The 16,213-nt window shown below is 39.8% G+C and overlaps 1 protein-coding gene across 1 annotated transcript in view; it reads right to left on the bottom strand.

Annotated features, from left to right (window-relative positions):
- The window catches only part of LOC126203050 (GDP-Man:Man(3)GlcNAc(2)-PP-Dol alpha-1,2-mannosyltransferase), a 71,981-nt gene extending 55,794 nt beyond the window's left edge, over window positions 1-16,187 (bottom strand). Inside the window, exons 1-4 of the mRNA XM_049937288.1 lie at window positions 15,904-16,187; window positions 15,715-15,805; window positions 15,396-15,523; window positions 8,056-8,291 (exon numbers count right to left, since the gene is read on the bottom strand). Coding sequence (XP_049793245.1) covers window positions 8,056-8,291; window positions 15,396-15,523; window positions 15,715-15,805; window positions 15,904-15,923 — 475 coding nt within the window. The 5' untranslated portion in view covers window positions 15,924-16,187. The remainder of the gene's footprint in view (window positions 1-8,055; window positions 8,292-15,395; window positions 15,524-15,714; window positions 15,806-15,903) is intronic.
- Window positions 16,188-16,213: the final 26 nt, after the last annotated feature.

Raw genomic sequence — 16,213 nt, 5'->3', positions numbered from 1 at the left:
TATCCAAATGGAGGCAAATGGGTGGGTGCCAATCACGCCACTGTCACCATCTGTGACTAATGAGGATGGGCTGACATCCACAAATAAGAAGTCCAACTCAAGCTGTGATGGGGGAGCGACAGTCCTGGGATACTGTTGCTGAGTTGTGACAGCAGGCCCCTGGCCAGAGAGATGCCAGAGGGAGGGGTCCCAGGAGGCAGCACCATCACCAGCAGGTGGCAAAGAAGGGGGACACTGCTTCAGCCAGGGAGGAGGAGCGGCACCTGCAGCAGAGGGTGTGGAAACCACAAGGGGTGGGGAGAGGAGAGGGGGATGGAACTGGGGTAAGGAAGAGGGGGAAAGGGTGTTAACAGAAGCAAAGGTAGAAGTTGTCGACACAGGGTGAAGTTGGTCATATCTCTGATGAGCCTCAGTGTAAAATAAACAATCGAGGGTCTTTTACTCCTTTGTCTTCTCTTCCTTTCCTTCTCTGGTATTGTTACATTCCATCCTGGATTTTCCAATGTTTGATTTCCTTCTTATTCGTTGAGCATTCCGGTGAGCGTGGAGAGTAATGGTCGTGACAATTAACACACACTCCTTCAGCCAGGGAGGAGGAGTGGCACCTGGAGCAGAGGGTGTGGAAACCACAAGGGACGAGGAGAGGAGAGGGGGCCTAGATTTGTATATTTTACTGTCGGTGTTGCTTCTGCGTAATCTTTCATTGAATGTATCAATACCCGTTTGTATTGTGATATATTGTCAAATATTGTGACATTGAACATTTGCGAGTGCAATGATAAACTGTTATTGTCAACTGTAGGCTAAAACTAAATTGTGCTCCCTTAAAATTTTTGAAAACAGTAGGCCTACCCTCATTCAAAACAATCTCTCTAATTTTGTTATACAATTAAATGGGAAATAGGTCAATCTGAGAATTTTCTGATGCTCACAAAACTATATTTTAGTAAGTTACCGTTATCAATATTATGGATACATACTGTAACTTATTTCATAACAAATCAGCGTTTCTTATTCACACATCAGTCGAAGAATAGATCATCCCCAGATTTCATTTTATATGAATGCAAATAAATGTGCGTTTTTGAGAATTTTCAGGAGTTACCACTGTCCTTTGCGTAATCTACAAGCAATCTGTAGCAAGTCGGCATTTGTGATTTAATTACTGAGGCAGATTTTCTAACTAAAATATAGTGTTACATCAAGTTTTCTCTTAAATTGGAGTAGCCCTATGTATATTCTGCATTACTTGTAAATTTACTATTTTTAAGTTTGCTGGCAACAATGATATCAATACGTTTTAGGAAACTAGTAACTTCCACAACAAGGTTTTGTGTTGCCTTAACAGAAATCTCATTTTGTTTATTTGCTTAAATTCGTATAGGGAATTAGCAACGTTGTAGCTCAACAGATTTAAAAATAATCAGCGGGGGTAATTTAAAGTTACTGGTTTACTGTCTTGTAATATATTGCAGTCCCACTGTGAACGCCGTTCTCAAACAAGGGAGGAGTTGGCTGACATTCATCAGCAGCTGGACATTGCCCGACTACTGCCAAACAATTGGCAGCTGCTGCAAATCGGTGTACTGGTAGAGCACCCGAGAGTCATGTACCTGTGATACTGTTACCCAGAGGAACCTAGGGTACTATCCTCTCCTGTGGATCCTGCCTCTTCTGCAGAAAGTACAAGATCTGTCATTAACCATCCACTTGACAATGAGTGGAATGTCAATGGGAGGTCTAGGCGTCCTGTACAGGATGGGCGGAGACCAGGAAGGAGTCAGGACGATGTGCTGATCCCCCTAACCGACAAGCTTGAGGTGCTGTCTTATCACTGAAACTAAGTCAGTGGGACTCACTTCACCTGTTTTGGGGAAACCTGTTTTGTCTGGTGTCAGGAGGCTGCAAATGCAAAAGGGTGGTCTATTAACTGTTGGCAGTTTGAATGTACGGCGAATGATGGTACCCCTTGGGGAAACGGCAGCAAGGGACAGGAAAGAACACCACATGTATGCCTGGGAGCTTCATTGAATATGTTGAAGAGGCTATTCCGGCAACCATTGAGAAAGTGGGGTACAATCAACTGCAGATTGTGGGGCAAATGATGCCTCTCATCTGGGCTCCGAGGTCATTCTTGGCTCGTACTAGCGAGTGGCAGAGAAGGTTAATAAGCCTTGCAACATTGTCTCCAGAACTGATCATGGCCCTTTGGTTCCAAGTCGAATGGAAGGACTGAAAGAGAGACATCGAAAGTTCTGTGGCCAGCTAGGCTGCAACTTCCTGGCCTTGCACCAAAGGGTTGAGAATGGTGGGCTTCCCCTAAATAAATAAGTCAGGTGTGCACTACACATCAGAGGCTGCTATTCAGGTATGTGACTGTGTGGGGTGCACAAAAGGGTTTTTTTAGATCAGGCAACTCTCCATGCACCCCAGATAATGATAGCTGTAGGAAACCCTGAAGTACCACTGTAAGATTGAAAGAAATGCCTCCCACAGGTGAGGATGTTAAAATCCTAATGGTAAACTGCTGAAGCATTTCCAAAACAGTGCCAGTTTGAAGTGTTTGTGAAAAGCAGTGAAGATAATGTAATACTCGATACAGAAAGCTGACAAACCTGAAACTGACAGCAGTGAGATTTTTGGGGTAAATTTAAGTGTATATCAAAACGATAAGCAAACAGGAAATGGAGGTGGCGTATTCATTGCAGTAGACAAGAAAATTAAGCTGCTTGTGAGATAGTTCGGGCAAGACTTGATATCAGGGGTGGGCATAACATGATAACTGGATCCTTCTATCGCCCACCAGGCTCATCTCCTGATTTAACCAAAAATTTAGTGAAAACTTCAGTTCACTTGTATATAAGTTCCCCAGTCACACTGTTATCATCAGAGACTTTAATTATCCGTAATTAATTGGAAAAATTAGTTTTGTTAGTTGGTGTGATAAGACATCCTGTGAACCTTTACAAAACGCCTTCTCTGAAAACTACATAGAATAGATAGATAGTAACCGCATTCATGATGGAAATATATTGGATCTAACAGCAACAAATAGGTCTGACCTCTCTGAGGAAGTCCACGTTGAAACTGGTATCCATGGCCACAACACGGTTGCGGCAACAATGATTAGCAAAGTCCAAAGAACAACTAAAACAAGCAAGAAAGATATAAATGTAAACTAGATTTTAAAAAATCAGTAGTGTCATATTTCAATGAGGAACTTGAAACTTTCATTACAAGACAGGAGCATGTGGAGGAACTCTGGCTCAAGTTTACAAGAATAGTTGACCGTGCACTGGACAGATATGTACACAGTCGAACAGTTCGTAATGGAAGGGACCCTCCATGGTATACAACCACTGTAAAGAAATTTCTAGAGATAAAGAGATTACTGCATAGTAGGTGTAAAACAAAGCATAGTGATTATATATATATATATATATATATAACAGAGGGAAACATTCCACGTGGAAAAATATATCCAAAAAGAAAGATGATGAGACTTACCAAACAAAAGCGCTGGCAGGTCGATAGACACACAAACAAACACAAATATACACACAAAATTCAAGCTTTCGCAACAAACTGTTGCCTCATCAGGAAAGAGGGGAAGGAGAGGGAAAGACGAAAGGATGTGGGTTTTAAGGGAGAGGATAAGGAGTCATTCCAATCCCGGGAGCGGAAAGACTTACCTTAGGGGGAAAAAAGGACAGGTATACACTCGCACACACACCCATATCCATCCACACATACAGACACAAGCAGACATATTTCTTTGGTCTTTAAATATGTCTGCTTGTGTCTGTATGTGTGGATGGATATGGGTGTGTGTGCGAGTGTATACCTGTCCTTTTTTCCCCCTAAGGTAAGTCTTTCCGCTCCCGGGATTGGAATGACTCCTTATCCTCTCCCTTAAAACCCACATCCTTTCGTCTTTCCCTCTCCTTCCCCTCTTTCCTGATGAGGCAACAGTTTGTTGCGAAAGCTTGAATTTTGTGTGTATATTTGTGTTTGTTTGTGTGTCTATCGACCTGCCAGCGCTTTTGTTTGGTAAGTCTCATCATCTTTCTTTTTATATATATATATATATATATATATATATATATATATATATATGGTTATAATAGAGGGAAACATTCCACGCAGGAAAAATACATCTAAAAACAAAGATGATGTGACTTACCAAATGAAAGTGCTGGCAGGTCGACAGACACACAAACGAACACAAACATACACACAAAATTCAAGCTTTCGCAACAAACTGTTGCCTCATCAGGAAAGAGGGAAGGAGAGGGAAAGACGAAAGGATGTGGGTTTTAAGGGAGAGGGTAAGGAGTCATTCCAATCCCGGGAGCGGAAAGACTTACCTTAGGGGGAAAAAAGGACGGGTATACACTCGCACACACACACATATCCATCCACACATATACAGACACAAGCAGACATATACAGAGGCAAAGACGTTGGGCAGAAATGTCAGTCGAGGCGGAAGTGCAGAGGCAAAGATGTTGTTGAATGACAGGTGAGGTATGAGTGGCGGCAACTTGAAATTAGCGGAGATTGAGGCCTGGTGGATAACGGGAAGAGAGGATATATTGAAGAGCAAGTTCCCATCTCCGGAGTTCGGATAGGTTGGTGTTAGTGGGAAGTATCCAGATAACCCGGACGGTGTAACACTGTGCCAAGATGTGCTGGCCATGCACCAAGGCATGCTTAGCCACAGGGTGATCCTCATTACCAACAAACACTGTCTGCCTGTGTCCATTCATGCATATGGACAGTTTGTTGCTGGTCATTCCCACATAGAATGCGTCACAGTGTAGGCAGGTCAGTTGGTAGATCACGTGGGTGCTTTCACACGTGGCTCTGCCTTTGATCGTGTACACCTTCCGGGTTACAGGACTTGAGTAGGTGGTGGTGTGAGGGTGCATGGGACAGGTTTTACACCGGGCGCGATTACAAGGGTAGGAGCCAGAGGGTAGGGAAGGTGGTTTGGGGATTTCATAGGGATGAACTAACAGGTTACGAAGGTTAGGTGGATGGCTGAAAGACACTCTTGGTGGAGTGGGGAGGATTTCATGAAGGATGGATCTCATTTCAGGGCAGGATTTGAGGAAGTCAGAGAGATCCATATCATATTAACTAACAAGCATGCCATTGCTACAGAAGTGCATAATTTAAGTAGACTTATATCACTGCTATATATGTACAGTTATAATTTTGTAGAAACTGATGCACATGCAGTTGTTATAAACCTGAAAACCAGTTTGTTTTTGGTACATAACACATTTCTAGTGCAGCTCATGGCATATAAAACAAATCTTTTAGTAAAAGAAAGATGATGAGACTTACCAAACAAAAGCGCTGGCAGGCCGATAGACACACAAACAAACACAAATATACACACAAAATTCAAGCTTTCGCAACAAACTGTTGCCTCATCAGGAAAGAGGGAAGGAGAGGGAAAGATGAAAGGATGTGGATTTTAAGGGAGAGGGTAAGGAGTCATTCCAATCCCGGGAGCGGAAAGACTTACCTTAGGGGGAAAAAAAGGACAGGTATACACTCGCACACACACACATATCCATCCACACATACAGACACAAGCAGACATATTTAAAGACAAAGAGTTTGGGCAGAGATGTCAGTCGAGGTGGAAGAGTAGAGGCAAAGAAGTTGTTGAGAGACAGGTGAGGTATGAGTGGCGGCAACTTGAAATTAGCGGAGATTGAGGCCTGGCGGATAACGAGAAGAGAGGATATACTGAAGGGCAAGTTCCCATCTCCGGAGTTCGGATAGGTTGGTGTTGGTGGGAAGTATCCAGATAACCCGGACGGTGTAACACTGTGCCAAGATGTGCTGGCTGTGCACCAAGGCATGTTTAGCCACAGGGTGATCCTCATTACCAACAAACACTGTCTGCCTGTGTCCATTCATGCGAATGGACAGTTTCCCACGTGATTTACCAACTGACCTGCCTACACTGTGATGCATTCTATGTGGGAATGACCAGCAAAAAACTGTCCATTCGCATGAATGGACACAGGCAGACAGTGTTTGTTGGTAATGAGGATCACCCTGTGGCTAAACATGCCTTGGTGCACAGCCAGCACATCTTGGCACAGTGTTACACCGTCCGGGTTATCTGGATACTTCCCACCAACACCAACCTATCCGAACTCCGGAGATGGGAACTTGCCCTTCAGTATATCCTCTCTTCTCGTTATCCGCCAGGCCTCAATCTCCGCTAATTTCAAGTTGCCGCCACTCATACCTCACCTGTCTCTCAACAACTTCTTTGCCTCTACTCTTCCACCTCGACTGACATCTCTGCCCAAACTCTTTGTCTTTAAATATGTCTGCTTGTGTCTGTATTTGTGGATGGATATGTGTGTGTGTGCGAGTGTATACCTGTCCTTTTTTTCCCCCTAAGGTAAGTCTTTCCGCTCCCGAGATTGGAATGACTCCTTACCCTCTCCCTTAAAACCCACATCCTTTCATCTTTCCCTCTCCTTCCCTCTTTCCTGATGAGGCAACAGTTTGTTGCGAAAGCTTGAATTTTGTGTGTATATTTGTGTTTGTTTGTGTGTCTATCGGCCTGCCAGCGCTTTTGTTTGGTAAGTCTCATCATCTTTCTTTTTAGATATATTTTTTCCACGTGGAATGTTTCCCTCTGTTATATTCAAGTCTTTTAGTAAGAAATAATTACATTTTCTGAAATTAGGCTTGATGTTAGTGATGCTGGAAATTCTCTAATTGCAAGTAGAACTGATGGCAAATAAAACACTGAGACAGCAACACATGAGAGTGTTTATTTCTGCACAGCATCACCAATTGCAACAACAATGTAGGCACTATCACCTACACCACTGAAGCTTCCAACTTTGATACAATACACTTGCCAATTATATACTGTTTCCCAAAACACAATAGTGATGTAAAATGAACTTGCAAACACTAGCAACAATCAAAAGAGTAATCTACACCAAGTTTGCATAAACTTAAAAACTAATGTTTCACACGTCAGTTGTAGTTACAGTAGAGCAGAATCTCAAAGTTTCATTTCAGTAATACTCAATTTATCAACCAAATTCAAAAGGAACTATTACACAGACAACATTTCAAATACTAATCTCATTTTAGAAAAACTACTTTTTCTAAATATTTGTACGAATAACAATATGAAACTGTGTATGACTTCTTACTGCTATGTACCGGGTGGTTATAATTAAAGAGCAGCTCCTCAAAGAGGTCCAGTATGGGCTGTAATAATTGTATGGCAGTGAAACTTGGTAGATATTCTAATGTGAAACTAATTTATGCTGGGAGTAAAAAAAAAAGTTCCAATTTTGGCCACCAGGTGCAAATCTGGCACTCTGAATTCAAGAAAGACATATAGGAATGTTTCCACATGTAATGAATTAAGAATGAGATGTGGGCAGAAAAAGTCAAACTAGTGAAAGGCAATGTTGATTTTATTATTAACTGCTGATTACACAATTTGTTGAATATGAGCACCAGAGACGTCAACGAGATGCTGTACTGTGCCAGATTTGCACTGTTGGTCAAAATCGGAAATTACTAGTTTTGACCATAAATCAGTTCCATATGAATGTATCTACTAAGTTTTGCCAGATGATAATTACAGCCCACACTGGACCTCCACGAGTAGCTGCACATTACTTATAACCACCCAGTATTAAAAAAGTAAAAGGAAAGCAGTACAAAATGGGAACGAAAGGAAAACCAAAGCTTTAAATGTTGCTTATTTTTATAATTGCAAAAATGAGAACTATAACTTCATGCATAATAGGTAATATTTAATTGACAATATCAGTGCAAAGGAATTAAAATAATTTTGTGAATGAAAGCCAACAGCAGATTAAGCAGTATGCAGTATGTCAATGCTGTACAGTTCTTTCAGTTTAAGAGTACACACCATACCTCATCAAAGAAAGTTGCAATTCACAGTAGCAGCCCTGTAGCTCTACTTGGCACATCTCAATAACAAAGTTATTTTAAGAGAAACATCAACGGCCTGACTTTTGCACTGACCTGGAACATAAGTAAGTATTGCCTCCAGTCCCAGAAGGAATGATCCAATACTCTGTCCCAGTATTGTGAACAATGGATATCTGTCAGCCTCGAGCAGCCTGCGCCATCTCAAATACACAAAATCCACTTGGTCTGTGTGCAACTCAACATTGAATCTTTGATGGACACGTTTAAGGATATCCTCTGGCGAGACATCCAAATCACCTGTATAGATTACCATCCTCACACTTGGAAACCTAAGAGGATTGTGACATACAAATATAACTTCTACATACCAAAATGTTCTAAGTTATAAAACATCTTTTAGTTAAATATGCTGCAATGACATCATATCCCTGGACCCAGTAAAATCAAACAAAATTGAGGGAGCAACAAATAGCCTTTTTTCACCTCCTTTCAACACACATTTATTGAGGTGCAAGAGCTAAATACAATCTATCTTGACATGTGCACTTGCACTTTGTCAAAACTGACTAACATGCTGTGGTCTTCTAACAAGTCTTCACCTGACCATGTCAGAGTAGTCACTTTGCGAAATACTGTGGAATTTTTATGATGCCATCTGATGCAATGCTCGAGGGCATAAATAACAGCAACATCAATTGTGGCTGTAATGATAAGAGTCAATGAAAATGATTCACTTGCACTACATAAAGCAAAGAATAAGAGTTGACAGAGAGTAAGACAATCCTGGAAAGAAAAACCTTACATGAATTTTATACATAGTGGATGCCGTTGAACTCCATGACTGTTCCTTTATAGGGTGTAGAAAAATTTCTGCTACCAATCACAGTAAAAGATTATTTATTCATCACATGACCGGTTTCAGGCTCGTGCCCATCCTCGGATGTTTATACATTCAAGTACAGGTTTATATTGCCAGAGATCAATAAAGATTATTATAATTACACTGTGGTGAAACAGATATGAAAATGGTAACAAATGTGCAACTGAATGGAAAAACTGTCACAACAGCATAATTATAATAAGGATACTTAATCTTACTGATCTCCAGTAACATAAACATGTACACGAATGTATGAACACCTGAGGATGGGCACTAGCCCGAAACCAGTCGTGAGACGAAAAACCTCACTCTAGTACCCGAACAGGAAGAATGACAGCAGTCTAAAGCTTGCTCACATAAACTGTACCACAATGGGCCATAATAATGACAAATTAAGGAAAAGCAATCATTAAAAACCATTCGGGGTTATAGATGTATACTTCATGGGAAACACTCTCAAAACAATGACCTTCAGACAGGGTAATTTGGTGAAGAACCTGATGATGCACAATAAGGTGTATGCTTAGATTAAGTGGAAGATAAGCAGAGTCTTTGGAGTACCATATCTCACCATTAAATGATACAAACCCACACCTACAACAGCAGCAACAGTTGTGTCCAAATCTATATGTATAATTTTTTCAGCTGTCAGGTATATACTGATAATCTATAGCAACCACTAAATTTGCTAATTCTACTCAATTTGAAAGTCATACATACAAGAACTTGAATATGGACACCAGCTGTATGTGGCAGGTGAAAAATACAGATCAACCCCTTTATACAACAGGCGCCTTGGCATTAACATGGCAGATCCTACACAAGCTCTGTCTCAAATTACATTATTTAGTAAAAACAGTGATGTACTAGATGCAGTATTATTTGGCACATCAACAGCCTGCGAAAAGTGCTGTAAAACTATATAAATCATTAGTCTATTCAACAGAACAGGTACAGTCCTGGAGTAGACAGCAAACTTAATAAATGGACTTACCTACATCTACATTCCCAAGACCACTGCATAGTACACGGCAATGTGTGTTTAGTGGTATGCCTCTTTTCTACAAACTGTTAGCCTGTATGGTACAGTGGACACTGGGTTGCAGTGAGTGCAGTCTTACTATTTACTTCAGATGAATTTCCTAGAGCAAAGTTTGCATTAACGGGAACGTTTAATACCACTTCATCAACTCACAACCAAACTGTCACTTCATAGCCTAATCTACACCTCGAGGTACACTACAGATCAGTATTTTACCCCATCTACAATTTCATATTCACATTTGTTGGTTTCACCAACTCACTCATGAGCTATTACCTCACAACACAACCTAGATCTTATAATATGCTTCAGATCAATCTACCACCACAACATACTGTCCACACACCAATACAGACACAGAACAAATATTGTCAGTGGTTTGTTCTATTTCTGTTCATGCATATTTGATGTTATATGCCATATCTTCATTATTTTATGGAACAAAACTGACATCCAGTATCATTAGGTTCAACTGACCCTAAAAGTTTGACTGCATGCTGCACTTACATCATTATTTGGTTCGGTTCTGTTTCCTTCAAACTGGTAATCAGAGTGTGCCAACAATACAAAGCAATATTTAAAATCTATGCAATGTGGGTCCTCAATACTGTGGGAAAAATGTGAAATCAGGAGTTTCTAAGACACACAGGAAACAAACTCCAAGCGTGACATCTGCAAATAAATATGAGGAGAGCACTTATTAATAACAAAAACACTTGTATTGCTCAAATGTGTGAGATACAAATCAAATAGGACTAACATATAATATTAAATGCATACAAAGAAAGGCAGCACATGAGGCCACAGGTTTGTTTGACCTATGGAAGAGCACCACAGAGATGCTGAAAAACCTCAAATGAGGCATGCTTGAAGATATACATGAACTATCATGCATAACTACAAAGTTTGAAGAACCAAGTTTAAGTGAGGAACACAGTAAAAACAGCAAAAATCCCTAATAAGTGGTACAATGGGATGAACACCCTCCCATGCATTTCACACTGTGTTGCACGGTATAGATGTATAATTACACTGTTCGACATGGGTTCTATTTCTGATATTAAAGTATGTGCTTCTAGACCATTTTACCGTGGGAAATTCAAATATGTAAACAAAATATCGTTGTCAGGGATACTTTTTATGTAATATGTATATATATGTATATTCACAATTCATGGCAAACACAGAGACGTTATAGAGAAATACAGGTATGTTGCTGCATCCAGTAGTGATAGAACGTGATAATTTCTTGTGCAACAGCAGGTGGGAAGAATCAGACATCATTAGGTTATCCCCCGTCACACCTATGTCATTAAGACCACCTGAAACATCTCATTAACTCGAACGGCAACAGCCGGTCGCTGCCGCAGCAGTAAAGCTTCACGCCTCCTAGGGGCAGGTGCATCGAGTTTACAACAGTGGTGTTAGCCGCAATTTGTGTTAGTCTTAACGAGTGGGTGTTTTGGCTGACAAGTAACTGTCTGTCATATTTCCAAGCACGGTTGAATTTTTTAGTTCCTGTGTGTAAACTGATTGAGCCTTGTGCTGAAGGTAAAACGACTGCTTGTTTTTACACATCAGCGTTCCTCTATTTCCCTACCACTAATTTAATACAGGTGTAGTACCAAAGTGGTATTTTTAAATTTGCAGAAATGCCACGTCATCGTGGATGTCGATATAAGCCGGACAACTTCTGCTACATCTGTGGGAAGTTCACTTTTGCCAGAAATAGGAAGAAAATTTCTTCAGTCATAAAGAAAGCATACAAACATTACTTTGGAGTAGAGGTAGGAGACCAAGATAAAGAATGGGCACCACATTTCTGTTGTGGTACATGTTACTGCAAACTAATTCAGTGGTGGAAAGGTAAAGAGGATGTGGCGTTGTTTGCTGTTCCCATGGTGTGGAGGGAGCCTAAGGACCATGTTACTGATTGTTATTTCTGTCTAACAGAAATTCAGGGTTTTACAAACAAAAAGTCAAAGAGGCACATTGTTTACCCAGATCTGCCTTCAGTGCAGCATTCCGACAACCTTCCAGTACCTTCAAGAGCTCGAGGTCAAATTCCATGTGACAGTGAAAGTACTGAAGAAATCACAGATGATGATTCTTTATATCACTGCACAAGTGAGTCATCGCCACATTTGTTAACACAGGCAGATTTAAATGATTTAGTACCTGATCTAGGACTAAGTAAACAAAAGGCGCAGCTGCTTGGTTCAAGATTACAAGAGTATAATCTACTGCACCAAAGTACTAAAATCAGTGTGTTCAGGCACAGATAACATGCCTTTATTTCTTATTTTTCAACTGACGAAGCACTGACATTCTGCAATGATGTTGCTGGCCTGATGAAAGTGCTGAACTTCACTTATATTTCACAGGAGTGGAGACTTTTCATAGATGCATCGAAAACAAGTCTGTAGGGTGTTTTGCTCCATAATGGAAATAAAATACCCTCTGTTCCAATAGCTTACGCTAGTTTGACAAAAGAGAATTACGAATTCGTACAAAGGAAGCTAAATTCATTAAAATACAATGAACACAAATGGAAAATATGTGCAGATTTCAAGGTAATTGCTATGGTAATGGGAATGCAACAAGGCTACACAAAGTGTGCCTGTTTTCTCTGCGAGTGGGATAGTCGAGACCGAAATTCTCACTACATGAAAAAGAAATGACCTAGGCGAAGATGGAAAGTTGGCGAAAAGTATGTACAACGTGAAAGTCTGGTAGCTCCTGAATATATACTACTTCCACCGCTTCACATCAAACTTGGCCTGATGAAACAATTCGTGAAGGCCATGGATCCAACAGGCTGTGGGTTTGCATATCTAGCTACCAAATTCCCCCATCTTTCAGCTGCAAAAATAAAGGAAGGTGTATTTGTGGGCCCACAAATCATGGAGCTGCAGAAAGATGCAAATTTTGAAGCATGTTTAACTGATAAAGAAAAACCCGCATGGGACTGTTTCAAGATGGTGTCGGAAAACTTCCTCGGAAGAAGAAGAGCTACTAACTACAAAGCAATGGTGAAAGATATGATCAAAACATATTAGGATTTGGGGTGCAATATTTCTTTGAAGGTACATATGATGGACTCTCATCTGGACTACTTCACAGAGAGTTGCAGTGACGTATCGGATGAACGTGGGGAAAGATTCCATAAAGACATTTCTACCATAGAAAGGCGCTATGAAGGGAAGTGGGTACCTTCTGTGTTAGCAGATTATTGCTGGAATATCATTCCAGAGAAGAAAGATCCACAATACAAGAGAAAAAAGTGATGTGCATTACAAGGCAGTGGCTCATTGTTTGTCAATTTTCTGTAATTTCTCATGTCAAATAAATGCTTCAAAGTGTATACACAAAGGTTACTGTGTTATATGTTAGATCCCACCCTCCATTAATGTGATGAACTTATAACATCATAAAGACGTGCATTTGTTTGTCGAATTTCACCTCATGTTTGCTGCACTATATCAGAAACTGAAAAGAGAAATAAAATTGCGATTACTCATAAACTATCCCTGACAGAAAAAAACCAAAAACAGTTTTCAATTCAGCACTCAAAATACAACTAGGATCACAATATTTTTTATCAGAAATAGAAAAAAGGTTTTTTTTTGTAGAACAGTGTTATTCATTCTGGAGGCCATGGTGAATATCCATCTTCCAAGCAATGTCTCGTCAAAGTATGGCCTGACAGTTCATTGACAGATGAGCAGACCACCATCTTGTTGGTAAAAATCTCATATCTCCAAATATCACTCAAATGGAAGGGAAAATTTATATGAGAAACATGCTGAGAAACATCATACACTGTGCAAATATGCCGTAGAGAAAATAATAATAGTGTATAACTCTCAGATGAAATGTATAAATATTCTAATCAGGTGTTTCAGTTTACCAGCCTACTGATCCCGAAGTGCACTGGAAGAGAACATTAGCGTTAAAGCAGTTACTCTCCATAAGCAAATCCTTTGTATAGTGCAGTCTTGTCACTATTTCACATTTAGGAGTAAATGACAAACACTTGAAATACAGATATACCGTCATAATAACACAGGTGATTATTGGGACTGCAAGGACAAAGCATAAGATTAATATCTGATAATACAAATCAAAAGAAAGTCACATACGACCAACAAAGTTCTAGGAAACACAATGTGATAATTCTTCCGTTATAATTCAGCAATATTATTTATCACATATTTTTCAAACAAGTAGCAGTTAAACGGAAGAGATCACCATGAGAGCAATGAGAGCTGTGGCAGAGATTTCTAACAAATCATAAAACCTTGTTTGACAGCTGGCAGAAAATTCATGGTCAGCTCTTTACGTGAAATTGTCAACTCTGTCGTTTTGTTGTCATATTGTGACTGAAAATGATATACACATACAGCAAATCACAGTGAAGTGATGGGAATGACAGCAGTGAAAGACTAGATTTCTGAATTTTACTATCATTGAAGTGAAGAACACTGCAGTCTCTTTGCTCAGGCTGAAGCACTTGAGTCATTACCCATGTTTGCAGCTAACAGATTAAAAACTTATCCTTTTCCTCCCAAAATTACACTTCCTCTTCAGTAATACAGTTACAGTTTCGATGCCTAACAAACTAAGGAACCAACAACCCACGCTCAAGATAATGAGATAAGTCTTGAAACCTATAATGTTCACTTTTGAGACATAGCCACAAGATTTCCAAACTGACAATCACTTTAGCACAATTTCTTAATCATCACCAAAGTAGTTTACAAGCTGCACCCATTTTTGTGGATGTATACAAGTTTGTTCTCGTTGTTACTTGAGAAGAGTGTTTAAAAAAGAAATATGTATCACCAGTAGGAAGCATGTTAACTGGTCTGTCTAAAATCTCACCAAACTCAAGGGAAAAATGTTAAATCATAAAAATGATATCCGTTTTTCACAATAAAGTGGTAAGGTTGTAACATGCAATCCCAGAACTGCAGTTCTGTGTTAGGAGCTACATATAATGTATGGTATAGCTATTGCACTAATAGTGATTGTCAGAACATGGCAGGACTCTACTGTAATCACTGTCAAATGTTTTAAATGGCCCTAAGAATATGACATGTATCTAAGCCATAAGACACATGTATATCAGTAATTAGTCTGTAGACTTGTTCTGATTTATTCAAACTTGTATCATGTCAGCAAGCTTTAATAGTTTTATTCTTATTTCATTAACTCCCCCCCTCCCCCCCCCCCCCCACACACACACACACAAAGGAAAAAGTATTCTTCTGCATGGTAATCTACTTTGTCACGATTACAACAACGTAATCATGCTTCAACTGTGTTTAATTCATTGAGTGTATTTCACAAGTAAAATAAATAAATAAGTTGAGAGTATATCAGAGCTTAACAAACTGTATGCTGTCTTTTACTACACAATTAAGAAAACACTACATATTTCATCTGCATACTCTAATGTTGGAAGCACCAAACGTTTTACAACTCTTGTTTCATTTTTCAGTGCCTCACCTTGTATTCAATGCTTTCACAGCGCACCACAAAACTCTTTCCCCACCTCCTCCAGTATTGCAATAAGGATGGAAAAATGCCACAGTAACATGCTGGCTTGATGTGGCTTCCCGTCGTTTTCTGAAATACTAATGAAACGAATATTGTTATCGAAGATTTAAATTTATCTTATAAAAAACTAAACATATTTTGCTTATACTGGCATGAGCGCTATATTTGTAGAGTTTACTACTACGACACACAATTTAATGGTACTCACTTTGATGTGGCTTACGAGTGTCTATGGATATGTTTCTATACTAGCTCTAGGGTAATTTACCTTCCTAGACAGCAGTAACAAAACGGGTGCAACAATGACGAGGAGAAGTAGAGTGATTCCAGTAAAAGCCATTAACCAGTGTGAAAGACGTCTGTGAAAACAGATCCGTTCACGTGAATATTGAATGGCAACATAACAATATATAACCTTTATTTGTAACAATTCTGGGTCTAGAACATGCATACTTACTTCCAAAGGCAACCGCGCATTTTTAACGCGTGGCCAATAAACGTACCACGTAAACAGAAGTTTGTTTCTCACTGTGACGAGAACTTCACAGCTGTACAATTTTAAAAAAACAGTTTTCGTAATAGAACTATTTGAGTTCCGTAAATGCTGACACTAGGCTGTCAATGCAACAGTGAATCTATGCCATGCACATTGGTTAGAGCAGAAATACGAAGACTTTTAAACTTGCACTACTACGTCCATACTCGACCGCGCAGCATCTCTGTATGACGCAAAGACAAATGACAAACGCAAAACATACTGTCAGACG

The sequence above is a fragment of the Schistocerca nitens genome, chromosome 9, assembly GCF_023898315.1.
Source record: "Schistocerca nitens isolate TAMUIC-IGC-003100 chromosome 9, iqSchNite1.1, whole genome shotgun sequence".
Taxonomy (NCBI): Eukaryota; Metazoa; Arthropoda; class Insecta; order Orthoptera; family Acrididae; genus Schistocerca; species Schistocerca nitens.
This window is presented reverse-complemented; position numbering and strand designations above follow the sequence as displayed.